A 20,789-nucleotide genomic window follows, 5' to 3' on the forward strand; every position below is an offset into this window, starting at 1 on the left:
TGTGATCCAGTTTTACGACACTGCTGAAAAAATCCCATGCACGTATAGCGTAACTGAAAAACACACACACAGCTTTTATGAACAAAACAAGACGTGAACTCCAAAGAGATCAGTACAGGAAAAAACATCCTGAACACCGTAGGACATAAATTACAATGTAGCCCTTTCATGATCATGGGACAGCCTATCAGAATCATAATCAGAAATACTTTAATAATCCCTGTGGGGAAATTACTTGTTGGGGGGGAGGAAAAGGGGGAGAAAACGAGGAGAGGGGAGGCTATGATGCACACACCACTCAACACCCCCCCACCTCCATTCCCTTCTAACATTTAGCTATTCAAACTGAAAGTACAGCCCTAAATAATTAGTGTTGTTGTGCAAAAACAAAACATTACTCATTGATATGATTGTATTTGCCTCACTGAGTAATTTAATGCTTTGGAGTTTATTTTGTGTGATTACTCTTTCTGTCCTTAGTTGCCTACTTGATATAGCCTATAGCATTTAAGCAGAAATAAAACTACAGCACCCATGAAGCTGTCAAAGGCGGTAAAAGTATGTTTTTTTTATCCATTATTATTATTATCCTAACTTATAACTGGTGTATTTACTGGTTCACCTTCATCAGATGATGATGATTGGTATATAATATAGTATCACAGGAAAAACGTATTAAATTTGAAGATGTAACGCTTTTATTTTGGAAGAACTGGAAATGATCCTAGCTGAGTTAACAGCTTCTAAACAACAATATCGTACAACTATTACATTATTGTAATAACAGTGACAAGTAGTGACCAGCCTTGCCCCTTCTAGAGAAACACTGGCCACACCCTGGGTACCAACCTCACATAAGAAGTATTTCTAGGGGCAGGATATGATTTTAGGAACAAAACCATAGAACAACCCCACAGAAGACTTACCGAACTAAAAAAGTCTAACCTTTTCAGGAGCCTAAAACAGTACTGGAACCAGACCTGTCATGGATCTGGTCTCCCAGCCCAGTTAAAGCACAAGCAAGAATCACCCTCTCCACAAGACAGAGCACAAGCCAGGGTAGACTGCTGTTAGCTTCCTTAAAGGATGTATGTCAAATAGATAGACTTTATTAATCCCCTAAGGGAAATTGAGTTGTCATAGCAGCAAAGTACATTTAAATAAAACAACAACAATAGAATAAAATACTTGAGGTTAGAGATAAATAGGTAGATAGGGTGCAAACAAGTTGTAGTTGCAAGATGGTGGTAATAATACTGATGATATGAAAATAGTGTTATTGTTAATACCAGTATATAATATATAATAATAACAATAAAAATATTATTAATAATAATAATAACAATAATATGTATATATAATATGATGACTGAACAGATATACATGTATACACATAGATATAATACATGAATATTGACATAATGTAGATATGTGTCATATTTATCTGTGCAAGGTGTACATACATACATAATGCAATATATAATATGTACACACATATGTAGGACCTTGTCGTCGACTCATCATTACAAGAGATGCTTTATCCGTCTCTTAATTCAACAGCCATCATATTATTTTGATGCTGTTCCACCAGGAGAGTTTTCAAGGCCTCTTCTTTCCCTTTGACCTTTTTGACCCAGGAGGGGAGGTGAGACTGTAGCGCCGACAGTCTCCTGCACAGAGAGCCTGGTTCTTTTCAGATTCTCCGATGGGATCTCTAGGTATCAATTTGTTTTATCCTCTTTCACAGAACACTGACTCCTCCACAGATCAGAACGACACTCTACACTTTTTGGGGAAACGCTTGTTATTCTACAAAAGATGGGTTGATAATTAAGTGCCTTTTTGATTGTAAATCAGGATTAGATATCCCTGAAATGTGTTTACATCTCTTTTAGTCTGACAGGTTCACGTCCAGAGAGAAACTCCTCTGAAATCCACATCTGGTCTCCTGTTACTCTTTTCCCCCTTTCCTTTAAGGTGATTTATTTATTTTTTTTAAGTATATTTTTTGGGCCTTTGTTATGGTTGGCAGCTGGGGGTGGGGGGCAGGGAGGCGGATGGCACACAGCAAAGGGCTGCAGGTCAGCTTCGAGCCCTGGTGATTTATGAGGTCCATTTGCTAGTGGACATTCCAATAGATAGCAGAAACAGCATTTGCACTGATATAGATTTAGTTCTAATTTAGTACTATTGTAAAATATCATCTTCTCAACATTAACAGATTGCCATCCAGCATGAGAAAGTCGCAAATGTAATGTTTGTCTGATGTTGCTGTCCTCAGGTTGGACTAAGTTACAAAATCATGTGTAAAATGTCTGAATGTTTGATGGAGCCACAGTTCCCCCCCTTTTGGTAAGATTCTGGTATAGCTTAAGGTATCTTCAAAACGGTCTTTGTTTTATAATTGTGTATTATTCCAAATAGTAAATGCCTGACACATGATCTCATTCGTTATTTACTCTCGTTCTTACATTTAATTTCCGTACTTTACTTTACTTCGTTTGCGACACGTGTTGAATTTTTCTTCAAGTTATATATTGCGGCGCTGAAGTACTTTTCAAGTACTGTTATTTTGAAAGCTCAAGACACGCACCAATTTAATTCAAATACTTTTTGGAAAGTTTATATATATATCGTCAAGTATTGTCGCCTTATTCACAGAAGTTGAATTAGTTTGAAATCAAAGCTGAAGACCAATGTTATTAAGACATTTATAATCAGCCAGAAGGACGTCGCAGTAGTTGACTGCTCAAGAACACGTACAAAAGTTTTCAGCCGAACAAAGACATTATTATCCAGCCACCTTGCCCCCAACGCTCACAAGCGCAAAAGCCGCGCTGGGTTTTCGGAACCGGATCTCCTTCCACTGCTAGGCTACCAAGGACGTCAGTTTCTTCAGGCTGATTGGAGCAGTGATGAACCGCAGGAGAGCTGTGAGAGCTGGAGGGAAGCCAAAAGGGCCTGGAATTCATTAATCTCCAAACCAAGTAGGCTGACTCTAGGGTACACGACCAGATTTCACCCACAAAAGAGCTGGTGTCTGTCTGTAAGCTTTGATTCCCATCGTTAAGCTTAGAAGAATTTTTGATTAGGGCCTGGTAGTTTTAAATAAGTAATATTTTAAATCCACTAGCCGCATCGCAAAATCCACCATCTCTCCTGAATCACCCAATATTAATAATTAATTTACTGTCCACATATTCTGTTACTTGTTATTGTTTGTTTGAATTGTCATTTCATGCTATTTATTCTTCATTAATTTAGTTAATAAACATATATAACCATGTAAATGAAATCACCACTTCAGAATATAAGATTGAATATAGATTTTGAAATTGAATAAATTGATTTGAAATTGATTTGATTAGATCTGTGGAATAATTTCCTCTGGATTATTCCAGTAGCTAAACAACGGAGGTGGTGCCCCATTTACGAGTGTATTAATAATCATCAGTGATTAATTACCTTTATTATTAAGTAGTGTAACCCCTACATTATATATATATATATATATATATATATATATATACATGAGATATGAAATGATATATAGCATATGTATAATAGATACTCAACTATACAAGATATACATACAATATATAATATATTATAAATATAAATATGTACCTAGAAATGTGAGAAAAAGATAAGGATATTGTAAATATATTATATATAATATCAACATGGTTTATATTAACACATATCACATATGATATGAAGTCCAGTTCTGTGATTGTGGATCTGACAGAGGCAGATGAGTTATAGGGTCTTATTGCAGTGGGGAGGAGCGATTTTCTGTATCGTTCCAGAGCAGCGGGGTTGAATGAGTCTGTTGCTGAAGCTGCTCTTTAGCTTTTCCAGTGTTGTGTGGAGAGGATGAGAAGGATTGTCCATGATTACCAGCAGTTTTACCAGCATCCTCTCTTCCACCACCTCCTCCAGGGTGACAAGCTTAGAGCCAACAACTGACTTGGCCTTCTTAATGAGTTTGTTCAGTCTGTTGGCGTCCTTTGCCTTGATGCCCGCACCCCAGGACACCGCAGTAAAGAAGATAGTGCTCGCCACAACAGACTGATAAAACATCTGCAACATCCTATTGCAGACATTAAAGGACCTGAGCCTGGCCTCTGAGTTTGTGGACCAGTCCAGTTTGTTGTCCAGTGTGACACCCAGGTACTTATACGCCGACACCATATCCACATCTGCTCCACCAATGCTGACACGAGAGGGCAGGGGCTTGTTCCCCCTAAAATCCACCACCATCTCCTTTGTCTTTGCCACTGAGGAAGAAAATTGCAGCCGGCTCGACTACCCCCTACTGGTTGTGTCCTTTTCACGCTTAAATGTATATTCATACTGTCTCCTGTGGCAGCCGGCTCGGCTCCGCCCCCCCTTACTGGTTGTCTATTCATACTTCCTCCTGTCCCCTTGACCAAACCCCATACCCACCCCTTCTGCCACTGTTAATCACATTTGGTCTGACCACTACCTTTTGTCTTACTTCATTTCAAAACAACAACAACAAAAAAAGTATTTCTGATTCTGATTTTGATTCCCCCTGACTCCGATGTTAATCATGTAACGTCTGGTGACTGCCTGATCAACGAATACCATTTACATATTGTCTATTGTATTGTCCATGTATAAAAGTACCTTGTTTCATTTACTCTGGGTCCACTTACCGACTCAGACTTGTGCTGTGTATGTAAGTCCCTGTACTCAGCCTCCCTCCCACTCTCAACACCCCCCATGATAGCCATGTCATCAGAAAATTTCTGAAGATGACACGACTTAGTGCAGTACTTAAGTCTGCAGTGTAGGTGGTGAAGAGGAAGGGAGACAGTTCCCTGGGGGGCGCCGATGTTACTAATCAGACACACAGTTATTTATCTATTTTTTTAATTAACTTTTTTATTGATTCCATTCAGCATTTTCCCATTAGCATTTAACATCTCACACATATGTTTTACATGTATACAGAGCATACAAATACTTCACAACAGGGATCAAACACATACAGTGGGTACGGAAAGTATTCAGACCCCTTTAAAATTTTCACTCTTTGTTTCATTGCAGCCATTTGCTAAAATCAAAAAGGTTCATTTTATTTCTCATTAATGTACACTCAGCACCCCATCTTGACAGAAAAAAACAGAAATGTAGAAATTTTTGCAAATTTATTAAAAAAGAAAAACTGAAATATCACATGGTCATAAGTATTCAGACCCTTTGCTGTGACACTCATATTTAACTCACATGCTGTCCATTTCTTCTGATCCTCCTTGAGATGGTTCTGCTCCTTCATTGGAGTCTAGCTGTGTTTAATTAAACTGATTGGACTTGATTAGGAAAGGCACACACCTGTCTATATAAGACCTTACAGCTCACAGCGCATGTCAGAGCAAATGAGAATCATGAGGTCGAAGGAACTGCCCAAGGAGCTCAGAGACAGAATTGTGGCAAGGCACAGATCTGGCCAAGGTTACAAAAGAATTTCTGCAGCACTCAAGGTTCCTAAGAGCACAGTGGCCTCCATAATCCTTAAATGGAAGAAGTTTGGGACGACCAGAACTCTTCCTAGACCTGGCCGTCCAGCCAAACTGAGCAATCGTGGGAGAAGAGCCTTGGTGAGAGGTAAAGAAGAACCCAAAGATCACTGTGGCTGAGCTCCAGAGATGCAGTAGGGAGATGGGAGAAAGTTCCACAAAGTCAACTATCACTGCAGCCCTGCACCAGTTGGGGCTTTATGGCAGAGTGGCCCGACGGAAGCCTCTCCTCAGTGCAAGACATATGAAAGCCCGCATAGAGTTTGCCAAAAAACACATGAAGGACTCCCAGACTGAGAAATAAGATTCTCTGGTCTGATGAGACCAAGATTGAACTTTTTGGCGTTAATTCTAAGCGGTATGTGTGGAGAAAACCAGGCACTGCTCATCACCTGCCCAATACAATCCCAACAGTGAAACATGGTGGTGGCAGCATCAGGCTATGGGGATGTTTTTCAGCTGCAGGGACAGGACGACTGGTTGCAATTGAAGGAAAGATGAATGCCACCAAGTACAGAGAGATACTGGAAGAAAACCTCTTCCAGAGTGCTCAGGACCTCAGACTGGGCCGAAGGTTCACCTTCCAACAAGGCAATAACCCCAGCTAAAATAACAAAGGAGTGGCTTCGGAACAACTCCGTGACCATTCTTGACAGGCCCAGCCAGAGCCCTGACCTAAACCCAATTGAGCATCTCTGGAGAGATCTGAAAATGGCTGTCCACCAGAACTGGAGAGTATCTGCAAGGAAGAATGGCAGAGGATCCCCAAATCCAGGTGTGAAAAACTTGTTGCATCATTCCCAAGAGTACTCATGGCTGTACTAGCTCAAAAGGGTGCTTCTACTCAATACTGAGCAAAGGGTCTGAATACTTATGACCATGTGATATTTCAGTTTTTCTTTTTTAATAAATTTGCAAAAATTTCTACATTTCTGTTTTTTTTCTGTCAAGATGGGGTGCTGAGTGTACATTAATGAGAAATAAAATGAACTTTTTTGATTTTAGCAAATGGCTGCAATGAAACAAAGTGAAAATTTTAAAGGGGTCTGAATACTTTCCGTACCCACTCTAAATAGACAAAAATTCACAATCAAACACAAAACTCAGTAGACTCGAAATCAGTAAATTTTTCACTTCAATCCACATTTTCATTCCGTTGTCAATGTCAGCAGGGGCGTGGCGGTTGGGGATGACGAGGGTGGTGTGGGGCAGGAGGTGGTGGGAGTGTCTTGAGGTTCTTCCACAAAGGAGCATTTGAGGGGCTGCCGGGGGTAGGGGAGTTATGGTGCTATCCATTTGTCTTGTAAATCCCCCGCCCGAGTTGGAAAGTGTAAATCTTGCAGCTATCTCGCAACATTTCTCCAAGACACACCCCCGTTTTGTCGGAATTTCCGCCGTCCAGCTCGGTGCTCCTCAGAGTACACCGAGCTAAACAAGGGTGAACCTATTGAAGAATTGGTTCAACTTGTTGGCTCGTTGTTCGTTCCCCCCAGCTGCACCCCCTCCTCTCCTCTGAAAGCCAGCGATCTCTCTCATCCCACTCCACACGTACCTGGTGTTGCTGTTCTCCAGTTTGTCCTCCAGTTTTCTCCTGTAATTGTCCTTGCTCTCACTGATGCTGAGTTTGAGCTCTGTTTGTACGCGTTTGAGTTCTGCTCGGTCCCCTGATCTAAAGACCCTCTTCTTCTCGTTGAGAAGGGACTTCAGGTCGCTAGTTACCCATGGTTTGTTGTTTGGGCCGCAGCGCACCTTTTCAGTGGGGATGGTGTTGTCTATGCAGAACCCAATGCACTCAGAGACACAGTCAGTAAGGTCATCAATGTCTTCACCATGTGGCTCATACAGAGCATCCCAGTCAGTGGCCTCCAACTCTCGGCGCAGTGTTTCCATGGCCTCAGGAGACTATTTTCTCACTGTCCTCACTGTGACTGCTGAACCACAGGCTTGTATGATGGTGAGAGCCGGACTAGTTGTGGTCTGACCTGCCCAGTGGAGGCAGGGCAGTGGAGCTGTACGCATCTTTAACATTTGCATACAGCAGGTCCAAGCTCTTATTGTATCTGGTGGTGCATGTGACAAACTGGTAGAAGGTTGGGAGTGTGGATGACAGAGAAACATGGTTGAAGTCCCCTGTGATTATGATGAAGGCCCCAGGGTGCTTTTATAGCGTATGATACATTTTATAGAGGGACTATAGGTTCAAAGCCAGGATACATTGCAGTGTGGAAGAAACCCTTCAACTGGGCCAGATGTCTTTGCGTCCTCTCACACACATACACACACACACACACACTGCTTAATTCTTTTTCAATATTGCGAGGGCAGTATATTCAATAAAACACTTTGGGTTGATTAGAGTTTAATGCAATATAGATTTACTGGAAGTTTCAAAAGCAGATTACAGGTAAACTGAGCTGGTCCATGGAGCAGCTAACCTATCTCTGGTGTGTCTTTGCTTCCATCCCATTGCACACTCCTCCTGTTGTGGGCTTTAGGTTAAGACCCACCTATCCTGATCCTATTCTATCTTCTTTTGACGCCATTATTTATATAAGTAACAGTCCGATATAGCAGGTGTGTTTGTGTGTTAAAGATGCCTTTTATTTATTTTAAAGGGATTTAAAGAGTGCTCTACACTCCGGAGCAGAGGGGGCGGGAATGCACCAATAAGCTTGATGCGCACTGCCGTAAAACAAGGAGAAGAAGAAGAAGTAGCCCTCACCTCCTCGGCTTCGCCCCGCCGCTCCACGGATCGGTATTTACGCAGCGATGGCAGCGCCAGGTGACCGCGGGGTCCCGCTCAGTACAGTGAGTTCAATTTACTCTTTTTATTTGGTTTTTAGCCTTTCTTTTTTTTGTTTACTCTGTGACGTCGTTTTAGATCCACACATGACACCAGTTCACGTGAAGTCGTGAGCGGATACCCTCTATTATTGTGGACAATAAGAGTAAATATATTGTTGATACAGACTCCTCACAGCCGTGTGAGCGACTGTAGCGCTGTGTAGATATGTGGTTCATATTGCTAACAGCGTTGTCTTCCTGCAAATCACTTCACATCACGGGTTTGATGATGGTTATAAGGGTGGTTTCCGGTTTTCTTGTTAACTATTAATGTTATTACTCCGCTTAATAACATTTGACAGATAGGGGAGAGTGGGGTAAGATGAGCCATTTTTCATATTTAGGATCACTACATCAAGGCAATCATAGTTTTGTCGCTAACTAATATATCTGCATATATTTCAGGATGTTGTGCATCCCTTCAAACAAACAGAATGAGTGTAAACAAAACTGTTGTGATAATAAAGCAAGACCAAAAAAAGTGGTCTTGTGGCTCAACTTACCCCACTCTCCCCTTCTGTGTGTGCAGTTTGTATTTAAGAAAGAAACGCTGCAAGTTTCAATTATGTCAAAACGAAAGCTAAATGTTTCCCCCAAAGCTGTGAGACTATTTATATTTGTTTTTTCTGTTTATTACACTGTGGGATCAAACAAATGTCTCAAACTTTACATTACGGTACACTTAATTGTGAGTAGTTACTCAGGAGTGAGCGGGACCTGATAATTAATGAATCATTAATGGGTAGTTTGTGAATGGGCAAGTTATATAGTAACGTTAGATAATCATTTACGAGAGAACTCGATTTTTGTGTTTGGCCCTCTAACAGATAAACAGCAGTGTTGTAAACGTGAACTGTCTTTGATGTTGGACTGTGATAGATACAAATGCAGATCCCACTGTGCTGGTTGCATTAAAAACCTTTATGCATAATGGTGTTGTGTTGTTTTATACTAGTCTGTTTTCATAGAATTAGATTTTTTTTTTTTTAAGGCAATATATTGCCTTGTTTACAGAATCATAACCCCTGTATCATGATATGTATCGTATTGCTAGATTCTTGCCAATACACAGCCCTAATAATAATAATAATAATAATAATAATATTAATCAGACAACTCATGAAGAAAGTGGTCAGCACTCGTTACCTGATGTTTTAGTAATATAGTAGCTCCCAGTCAGTTCTCTAGTAAATCACCATTATGTACCAGTCCTCCATTAAAAGTCCATTGGGTTTTTCCTCACTCGTTCCTTAGTAAATATTGACAATTTTTGTGTGCCTGTATTGTAAAGTATTAATGTCAACACACAATATCACAAAAGAGTCAATGCTGCACTGTTGTTGTCACATTAATGTCTCTGTCCAGACCCTGTAACACATGGGCTGTAAGAGGCATGCAAATTTTGATGGGGGACCTTTGACCCGTGACCTTATTTGCATTTCGTCCCACTCTCATTCTTTTCCTCTCCAACATTTTCCGTTTTCGGCCCAAAATAAGAAGCCGCTGTGCATAATGCATTCATTATTACATTGGTAGGACTAAGAAATATAATGTGTGTGTGTGTGTTGTTGTTTTTTTGAAAGCCAACAATAAATAAGAAAAAAAAAGACAAATTAAGCTTATTCTAAAGACTCTTTAGAAAGTTTGCGCCATGTACAGTTGCACATGTACAGTAGTTTTTATAGTTAAAAGAGAAAATATTTTTTAAATTGCACACCATTGTACTTAATACTATAGTACTATTTAGTGTATATATTTTTCAATTATAGTTTTATATTTTCTATTATATTTTGTAATATTCTTATTTGCAAACAAACGGATACAACACACTGATCTGTTGGTGACTAATATCTCTTAAATTATCTGTGTGCTCAGACCGAGTCTTAACACTTAATGTGTATGTATAGCATCTGTTCTCAGCATTTAAATGCACTTAAGACCAAGCACTCCTTGTCTGAACTTGAAGAGATGTAGGTATGAAAATGAGGCCACTTTGGAAAACAAATTGTGTCATTCTGATTTGCTCTATTTGCAGCTTTGTCCCAAGTTTCTTCATACAAACTCCACCAGCCACACCTGGCCCTTCAGTGCAATAGCTGAGCTCATAGGTGAGTCACCACACTGTTGTAATCAGGAAAAGGACTGTATTTACCACATGCTCGTGATGTCCCCGTTTGATTGATTGTCCGCTTGCCCGGGGTAAACAAACTCTGTGTTGGGCAAGTGAACGCCTCATGCAGTTGTTAGATCGGGCAAGTGAAAAGTTAATGTGATATCTTTATCTATTAAGTAATTTCCCCCTGGGATTATTAAAGTATTTCTGATTCTGATTCTGATTCTGATTACCGTTTAAATTTAAGCAGAAGACAGAAAGAGGTGGGGCGGGCAAGCTGGTGCGTGTGGACGAATTACTAGCAAGTTACTAGCTGCACTTTTGGCATTGAAAATAACCGTTGGAATTTAAAAGGAAAAACCTGAACTGAAAAACAAAACAGTCAAACACTTCAGAATGCAAAATTAAATAAGATTGTAAGTGCATGGTTATGAAAGTAAACTTGCATGAAACGTTCATTTATTCACTTATTTTAATTTTAATTTTCCCCCTACAAAATGTTTCCTTTTGACAGACAATGCCTATGATCCAGATGTCAATGCCAAACAGTTCTGGATTGATAAGACTGTGGTCAAAGGACAAGAATGCCTCAGCTTTATGGATAATGGAAATGGACTGGATCATGACACGATGCATAAGATGCTCAGGTACGGACACTGCTTCTTGTTATTTTTTGGGGGGGAAATGATGGAGAAATATGTTTGATAGTTTCTCCACCGTCAGCATTTTTGGAACTGGAACTGTCATTTTTATTTTTAATATTTGTTTGTTATGGCCTCCATAAATAAACAAGGCTCTGTTAGAGACCGAAACATATTAAGGACGCCATCACAAAGATCATGCGGAAAACCCACATGCTTTTCTATTTTTTCTGAAATTAACCCGTCACAAAATCAAACACTCTACATCGTGCTGGGGAAAACAATTTGGGCGAGCCAGATCCTTTCTCCTCTCCCTGATGGATAATTAGTTTCAGGTGTTCTGCTCCCCAGGTAGAGAGAGAGAGAGCATCATAGAGCAAGGCTGAGTGAGAGAGAGAAACAAAACTACCGCTGTGTATGCAGAGCAACACGTATATTTGTTGTTCAGAACTTGTTTGTTGTCCCACAGCCCCCTCGATATTCCACTGCCATTACTCATATACATCATAATGACCACTGCCTTTAAAAATGTGTGACATTTTAAAAAGTCAAATTTTCAACGATGACTTTGTATGAACCGTGATGACGTGATGTGTCACTTACTGACTGCAGAATGTATGTGTTTCCCTCTCAAGCTTTGGATACAGTGATAAGATTGCTGTAAATGGTTTACAGCCGATTGGTATCTATGGCAACGGTTTCAAGTCTGGGTCCATGAGTCTCGGCAAAGATGCCATCGTCTTCTCCAACTCAAAGAGCGTCTCATGCATCGGGATGCTCTCTCAGACGTACCTGGAAAAGATTGAGGCTAAGCAAATAATTGTACCTATTGTTTGCCTTGAACGGAGAGAATCTAACGAGTATATCCTTTTACCTACTGCGTTAAGGCATGTTGCATCATGGAAATTAATAAGATGTAAATATCTTCTTGATTCACTGGCATGATTAAATTATCGTGTTTTTCCAACTGAACTTGGAACAGGAGGACTCAAGTGTTGTTTGGGGGCAACATATTGAAATGATTTGATTCTTCTTTTTTTCGTCGTCGTCTCTTAATGTGAAGTTATTTATTTTTTGAAAGTACTTCATTTGGGCTTGATAAAAATCCTTAACTTGAGCTTTACTCAGTGTAAGAGAGGAGCACAAAGCCAGTCTGGAGGACATCCTACACTATTCCCCTTTCGAGACGCAGGAAGAACTGCTCCTCGAGATCGATGCCATCAGTTCCTCCTGTTCCACACGGAAAACTGGCACACGGATCATCATCTGGAACCTCCGCAGGTCTGTCTAGGCCACACATGCAAAGATGTAGGTTTTATTTCTTGCTGGAACAACAGGATTAGATTTTTCTGTTTTGTTTTCAATAGAACATCTACCGGAACGACAGAGTTTGATTTTGAGAAAGACCGTTACGATATTCAAATTCCATCTGATATCTACGAGGGAATGAACAACCCATCTCGACATCCAGGAGTGACATCATGCATCCCTGAGAGTGATTACTCACTGCGGGTAAGGGGCAGTAATACACACATCTTCATTCTTTATGATTCTGTTAGACCTAAGACGTCATTTTTATGCTTTATCCACACACAGTCACTTGTTAAACGTACATTTCTCTGAGTTTGAACATTGTTGGAAACATTCGGGATAATGTAAGCACACAACTTAACAAAATATGTAACATAAACTAGTGTTTTTAGACAGAACTGTTAAATAAATCTAAAGCAAGTTCCATAATGTTACATATACAGGCATCAAAACCTTACATTACATTACAAGTCCTCCACCACTCAAACAACAACTACAACTTACATGTGTCACAAGTGTTATGTGCAAACTTAAAGCCTCCATTGCACATACACTGAGACATCTTGCAGTTAAACAGCGGTCAAACTTTTTGAAATAAACAATATTTGCACACCCACTGATTCTGTGTTTTTTAATGAGGGCTAAATAGTAGATGTAGTTTTTATAATTTAGCGTTTTTATTAAAAAAAAACATATCAAGCACAAATTATTCCAGGCAGATCGTTTTTGTGCATCTTAAAACAAATCTGAAGTGTGTCTGTAATTAAAAATAGTCTAATCATAGGTTTATTACATATACATATTTCTATATTTTCCTTGTTAGTAAAGATGAACTGCTTATTTTACGTGAAATTGTGGATCTGTGTGTCTCCATGAGAAAAATGCCATATATATTGACTCTCGATTTGACTTCCCATTTGCATGAATCACTACATTGATTGTGTTTAATGGGCGTAGGCATATTGCAGTATACTCTACCTGAAGCCTCGGATGCAGATCATCATACGTGGTCAAAAGGTGAAATCTCAGCTCATTGCTAAGAGTCTGGCCTACATCAGAAAGGACCACTACAAGCCCACTTTCCTGGTATCCTTTCAGGTCCTCTGAAGCATTGCCTTTTGTCTTTAGTTTCAAATATATGTTGAGTATTGGTTATTCATTTAAGACATTTTGTATGTGCACAGAAAGTTTTCCTTAAATGTTATTTCAGAACAAACGTGTTACTATACATTTTGGTTATAATACCAAAAGTAAAGACCAGTATGGCATTATGATGTATCACAAGAATCGGCTCATCAAAGCCTACGAACGTGTGGGCTGCCAGCTTAAGGTGAGTTTCTGTTGTTTTGGTGAGTGTGTTTGTATATTACAGGTAGCGTATTTCTAAAGATCTCTAAATGTTATCATCTGGTGTTGATCTCTTATGAATCTTTGCCTTCCACAGGCCAACAACAAAGGTGTTGGCGTCATTGGGGTCATAGAGTGTAACTTCCTGGATCCTACCCACAACAAGCAGAGCTTTATGGAGACAGATAAGTACAGGTAATGGCACAGATAATGCATTCAGTTTTGATCACATTGGTCTAATTATAGTCCAAATGAGATTGTGTTTGGATATTTCACACTAAATATATGTTTATATTCTTTATTATATTATGATTTATTACACTTGGGGACAGAAATGCAGTTCTTCATGTCTCGGTACAGGAAAACTATCAACAATTTGGGGATCAAATTGGAGGAGTACTGGCAGGAAATCCGCTACAAGAGAAATGCAGAGCATCCGAACAGCGTACCAGTGGAAGATACCATGTCAGTACATTTTGCAGTGACTGGCATGTATCCTACATGTATACTTGTCTATGTATACTCTGACCGTGTTGTTTACATGCTCTAATACGTGTCTCTATGTTCTCAGGAAGCGACCAGATCAAAACTGGGTGCAGTGTGATGACTGTCAGAAGTGGCGCAAACTCCCCGATGGGATCGACAGCAACAAGCTGCCAGATAAATGGTACTGCCGTCTGAACCCAGATCCTCAGTTCAGGTAACCAGCTGATTATTCCTATCCACAAATCTGCAAAACTTGACAGTGAAAGTATTGTAGATCTACACATACATTTGTTACTGTTCTGTAAACACCATCTAAAATGTAGCATCATTTATAACAACGACATGTAAACATAAACAGATACATAAATTCTTGAATTACAATTATTACACATACATATGACTCCCAGAAGTTGAGAACTTGATCTGAAGGTGTAAATTGACTCACAAATACAGATTGAACAAATCCATGGTAAGGCTCTGAAACTGTGTGCTAAAAATATTAAAATACTGTAAATGTGTTTTAACTACATGAAAACAAACTTAAATTCACAGCTATGTATTTTTTAAATGATCCTACAGTTGTGTGTATGATAGATTTCAGAACACAAAAGTCATCTCATATGTAATTTGGATTATCGTGATACAGATAATCAAACAAACTCAACCTGCTCGGCCACTATCGCGTTTAATGGAGTTTCTACTGTAGCCCAGAATAGAGTAACCAAACACTGACTCTAGATAGGGCTGTTTGTGTACTTTGTGGCCACCGTAGTTACTCCTTCTTTATGGAAGGGGAGGGTGAAATGAGGGAGTGGGAATCTGCAACTGCAATGCTCAATGAAACAGCTCGACATGAAATAGGTCACCTGCCTTTTGCACATGTGATCGTCCCTTTAATCATCAATATACGATCTGATTGCCAATCGGCACAAGCCTATCTTATACCAAAGGGACTCATAACTAGTGGCTGTTATATATGTATGGCATATGTTGTATAAGCAGGCCCTGTCATTCTAATGGAAGTCTAACCAAAATGTAGCTCGGACTCAGTGGATGTTTGCTAATGTTTTTAATCTCTACCTTATTTCCACTGCCAGGAGCTGCCAGGTGGATGAAGAGTGCGAGGACTCTGAAGATGAGCAACCATATCAAAAGACCTATAAACAACAGTGAGTCCCATTGCACTTAAAAACACTACTACAACTAGGGTGGGTGGAGGGTGAACCCAGGGAGAAAAGAAAATATAAAAATGTCAGACTTCTCACTTACAGTTAATCTGTGTCCTGCTTGTAACATGCTTTTCAGTTTGCTCAATAAACATATTTAAAAAAATTAAAAAAAAAAAAAAAACACTACTACATTAGCCCAAAAAGGGAATTGATTGATTGCATTAAATAAGAATGCACGTTGTTGTATTAAGCTGCCAAAATGTTAACTGAGCATTATAAATTAAGTGACTTACCTCTGTTATATATATATCTTTTTTTACAGAGAGAGGGAACAAAAAAAGAATCAAGAGAAGAAAAGACAAAAGGTATGGACACATCGACTGCTGTAAATCAACTGCCATTTTTCTCCCTGCTGTTGATGTTCTTGCAACACCTCCTTGCAATTTAGAATAGTTCTGTCTCTAATAGTACTGATCTCAGTTTCTGTTGAGGTTAACTCCTGATTAATACCACTTTTGGGATTTATTTTTCTAGGAAGAGGAGGAGCGAAAGCGCCAGGAGGAGGAGCGTTTGGCTGAACTCCACAAGCAAAACCAGGCCCTTAAACAGAAGCATGAAAATCTGAAACGGCAGCTGCGTAAAAAAGTATATTTTCCACTTGACACCCAGGGAGTGGTAACTAAAGTTAACACTAAATATAATGACGGTGTTAACAGAAGTTTTAATAAATACGTTGCGGCAGGTGGATATCATTTAGGAATCATTACAAATAAAAAAAAAACATATCTCTGTTTTCTTTTTGTTGTTGTTTTTGACAGCCTGCCTCTACCCCCTCCACCCCTACTACACCAAGGAGTAGGTTAAACACTGCTTTAACAAGAAGTAGAATCGCAGGGGATGAATCCTCCACCGTTTCACCAGCAGGTTAGAAAAAATTGCTCTTTCTGTGTGTGAGAGAAAGAACGACCATGTAAAAGGTTGGAGAGATTCAAAAATGTTTGTTTTCTTTCTCTCTAGCTTGCAGCCCCTCCAGTAGCAGTGGTCTTCCAGTTATTTCTGGTGTATGCTCGATGTCACCAGGCCCCCAGAGGTATGAGTTTGTGCTGTTTGTGATCTTAAATATGTACATTTTATATATATAAGCATATTAAGTCTGCTTTGTGTGCACTGCAGGGGGAAAAGAACACAGCATACTACCCCACAAGAAACACCCAAAAGACCTAAAGTCAGTGGTTTAGAAGAGAATAAGTGGTTTCCAGATACATGCCCATCAATGGATGGGAGCTCACTGAGCCCCCCATCAGTGCCTGCTGATGATGATGATGATACTGATGATGACATCTTCATCTTGGAGACTGGCAGTACCCCCAAGCCACAAAAAAGCTTTGATTTGGCTAAAGTGAAGACAGAACAAGAGCAAAGTGACGATGGCTTGCTGTTGGAATGCAGTGACGAAGCTGCTCTGGATGTCGCCTCAAAGACGAACGCTGCAGGAACGGGCTGTGCAGAATCTGCAGCTGTGGGAACAGCTCCCTCCCCAGCGCCCCCCGGAAAGGTGGCCAGCACCACCACCCAGACAGAATTAACCAAAGTGAAGAAGGAAGAGGAGGACCAAAATCAAACTGAAGGGAAGGAGAGAGAAGGGGTGAGTTCAGACATGGACTGTGTTGAGCAAGGAGTCGTTAAGCAAAAGAGCAGTGGAGACAGTCACGGTGAGAATCAAGAAAAGCAGACCTTGCAGAAAAAAGTGACAGATTATCAGGATAGTGAAGACGATTCTGGACCTTCCCGCGTAGGTGCCTTTGGTGCACAAAACTCTCCGCTTCACCACCCGAGTATGATGGAAGTACAGGAACAGCAAGACCAGCTCCTAGAGCTCATGCAGGCTACAGCTCAGGAGAGAGACTCCTTTAAAGAGCAGGTCCATAAACTTACCTGCCAACTTCAAGACGTGCAGAACAGACTGCAGGAGCAGTCTCAGATCAATGTGAAGAAGGAGTGTTATCACCAGGCCTGCCAGACAGAGGAAACCGAAGGTGGGAAGGACTACAAAAGTCTGTTCGAGAAGGCCAAACAGAAAGTCGATGAATTGATTAAGGACAAAGAGTCCCAACTGGTGACCACTGAGACCAAGCCTGGTTCTGCCCCAGATGAGGAAGAGGACATTGATGAGATTGCACTGCAAGTTGACCGACTGGTTCGGCAGGTGGATCGAATTACCAAGGAGAGGGATGAACTGCGCTCACAGGTCAGTGTTCCAGTTGTATTTTGAGCTTAAAGTAAAAGACTGGTGATATTCTGTATTTCTCTAATTGTCAACAAATCTCCCCAAAAAACATGAAAAAAGGTACATTTCCTCAATACTTTTGTGACTTCCCCTGCCTGACGTTGTCTTTCACCCCAAGCCCCGTTCTTACTGAAGATGTACAAAAACAAATTACAAATATATACTTACAAATATATAAAAATAACTGAGCACTGTAGTTTTTAGCTGTTTTTAACACTAAAGCAGGGGTAAATAGTGATTTAGATAGGGACTAGTTTCAGCTGCAGATTTAGTGCTCTAGTGGCAATACCATTTTTTTGGCTTTGAAACTTCAGTGAAAATGACTTCTAACATAACGTCCCTCTGTCTGTGTTTTCTCTGCAAAATGGCTAAAATGGGTCGCTGGGCAGCACGCCCGAGTAAAGTCTATGTGGTATTCTGTATTCAAAACCAGAGCATTTGAATACTGATTTGGACGTTGATTACAGTGGCAACGGTCGAAGCTTTGAAGCATTCAGGTTAGGCCTAGTATCTATGGCAGCAGGACAGTGTATGTGGGATTGAGTCTAAATAATCTTGAGTTTTGAGCAAGGCATCTAGTGGTTGCAGATTGCAAATAACTGAACACCACTTGCGTATGTGGTTGGAGAACTGGGAATGAGAAGTGTGTAGGAGAAACTACGGTGGCTGCAAAAGTTGCAAAAAACGCAAAAGCTCCTGTCTACAGCCATTGTTTGGTTTGTCCATTCTGGGCTACTGTTAAAACATGTTGGTACAACATGGCGGACAATGGACAGAGACCTGCAGATAACATCCTCCTAAATGTTACACACTCCTAGCTTTTCAAAGCTTTTAACCACATTTCATGGTCTGCATCACGAATAGAGCTTGCTCTGGTGTCATCAAATGACCTCATTATGGAGGACAGTGACATTCAGTTAAAAGCACTGAAAAGCTACATAGTGGATTTTTGAGCTAATATATTACAACATTATGATTCTGTACATATATACAGATTTTACATGAATATACCTCCAGAGGGAAAATATGCCCATTTTACCTCGATGTTAGATATTCTGTGGGTACATTCAGCAATTTCTGTCTGTAAATTTTGTTGATTTGTGGGTGCAGCATTCCTAACAGAAGGCACACTGGACCCAAATCCAGTTCTTTATTGAAAACCAAATTTAACTTTGAAAGTGCTTTTACCCTGGTCCATATAGGGAGTACAAAACTAGCAACCTCCTTACTGCATTTAACAGCTTCAACAGATTCTTTGGGTCCATCTTATTTCTGAGTTAATGCGGATGCAGCAACCTGAGTTGTAGTTCCTTTCCTCTGTTACACTTGGATATGTTATTAGCATACTTCCATAGTGTAGGAACCTAAAAAGATTTATAGTCTTTAGTTTATAGTAGCTTATATTTTTTGTTGATCAAATGACATCATTCTGGGCTAAGACTATTTTGTTACATATGGCTTCAAGTCTTCTCCCTCTTTACATCCTCACACTGATTATGATGGATCAAACCTATATGGACAAGAGCTTTATTCCCTACAAATCCAACAAAATCATTGTCTTTTACATCATGCTCTCACTCTCTCTCCATATTATACAGTGTGTGTGTGTATATATATATATATATATATATATATATATATATAGATATATAGATATATAGATATATAGATATATAGATATAGATATATAGATATATAGATATAGATATATAGATATAGATATATAGATATATAGATATATAGATAAAAGATATATAAAACCGCCATAACATTAGGACCATTATTATTACATTATTATTTTGTAGATTTTTGTTAACTTTTGCACCTTTTGTTTTGTTGATGTTGACCTGCCTACCCTTCCCTACCTTTATTCATTGTTGTTGCTCCTGGGATTCACTGTGTGCGACGCCACCAGTTGGACAGTCTAGAGGAGGAAAGGGCAAACCTGGCATCCCAGTGTGAAGAGCTCAGGTTGAGCCTGCAGCAGCAGAGAGAAAATGCACAAAAGGGAAGCACAACTCCACACCGAGCCACTGATTCCACTGTACAAACAGATCCAGTGGAGGCAGGAGAGACAGCGGCCTCTGGCATGGATTCAAGCTCAAATACATCCAGAAGGTTGGATTGTTAGAAAATCTTTTTCCTTTTATGTTGTGTGATTTATCGCTGTCTGACAAAGCCATTTATGAACTCAACAACCCAGCAGAAAAACAGTGTAAATCTGATTTTTACTCTGTGTCTCTCCTCCCCTCAGTTTGATTGAGCTTCGACACAACATCGGGCGCCTTCTCATCTCCTTCGTGCCAGCTCTGGACCTGGGCCAAGTGAATTATGAGTGTAATGTAATTGATGAGATCCTAGAACAGGTTCTGTTCGATGTGGAGTCTGTCGTACCGGTGGGTCGGAGCAATAAATAAATAAACACATCGTGAGATCCTGCACTTAGTGCAGTACCTCACCTGTAAATAATTAACACAGATTCCTGTGAGTGTGGGACATGAAGTCATATTTATTTGAATGTATGTACATGTTTACAGATTGTATATTGATACACATTAAATATTAATGTCTTTATCTTAACAGATGACAAATAATTTAAACAATATAATCACAGTGTACATAAATTAATGTTGTAGGGCCATTCACTTTGCTCTTAAGTTTCCAGGTAGAATCACAGTAATAATATTTTAATCATTGTTTGATCTGTTGTTGATCAGTTCATTCCAGTCACAATTGTGCATTTTGTTGGTTATTTTAAAAAGATCCTGATTCTGCATCTGCTTCTGTTTCTGTTTAACAATATCAACTTATTGTTTCCTCTTTGGTTTGTATTGAAGCATATTTTGTATTGATTGCGTTGAATATATTTTTATATTTCCTGAATTTTCTCTCTGAATAAATACTCTATGGACCATGTTTATTGGTATTCTTTTGGATCTTTCTGATAGGGAAAACGTTATAGAAGATAGAGCTGGCAGCGAGCCTTACAGTCTGTTTCTGAGTGATACAAACAAACTTAACTGAAAGGGTTATCAAGAACCTCCA

The 20,789-nt window shown here is 39.8% G+C and overlaps 1 protein-coding gene across 1 annotated transcript; it reads left to right on the top strand.

Annotated features, from left to right (window-relative positions):
• Window positions 1-8,250: 8,250 nt before the first annotated feature.
• Window positions 8,251-20,660, top strand: morc3a (MORC family CW-type zinc finger 3a). Its single transcript, XM_051404835.1, has 19 exons — window positions 8,251-8,354; window positions 10,426-10,498; window positions 11,018-11,150; window positions 11,780-12,006; window positions 12,269-12,425; window positions 12,512-12,656; window positions 13,413-13,541; window positions 13,666-13,785; window positions 13,900-13,997; window positions 14,163-14,267; window positions 14,374-14,502; window positions 15,386-15,457; window positions 15,780-15,822; window positions 15,992-16,102; window positions 16,276-16,381; window positions 16,475-16,547; window positions 16,631-17,705; window positions 19,660-19,862; window positions 19,999-20,660. The coding sequence occupies exons 1-19, from the start codon at window positions 8,316-8,318 to the stop codon at window positions 20,159-20,161; spliced, it is 3,201 nt and encodes a 1,066-aa protein (XP_051260795.1). The 5' UTR covers window positions 8,251-8,315; the 3' UTR covers window positions 20,162-20,660.
• The last annotated feature ends 129 nt before the right edge of the window (window positions 20,661-20,789 follow it).

The sequence above is a fragment of the Dicentrarchus labrax genome, unplaced genomic scaffold (assembly GCF_905237075.1).
Source record: "Dicentrarchus labrax unplaced genomic scaffold, dlabrax2021, whole genome shotgun sequence".
In the NCBI taxonomy this organism is placed as follows: domain Eukaryota; kingdom Metazoa; phylum Chordata; class Actinopteri; family Moronidae; genus Dicentrarchus; species Dicentrarchus labrax.

What these genes read in the sequence shown, in the direction of transcription:
- morc3a (XM_051404835.1), top strand. Translation starts at nt 8,316, where the DNA reads ATGGCAGCGCCAGGTGACCGCGGGGTCCCGCTCAGTACA. An exon ending in AGAGTGATTACTCACTGCGG is followed by an intron (nt 12,657 to 13,412) that starts GTAAGGGGCAGT and finishes TAATGGGCGTAG; the next exon opens with GCATATTGCAGTATACTCTA. An exon ending in CAAAAGACCTATAAACAACA is followed by an intron (nt 15,458 to 15,779) that starts GTGAGTCCCATT and finishes CTTTTTTTACAG; the next exon opens with AGAGAGGGAACAAAAAAAGA.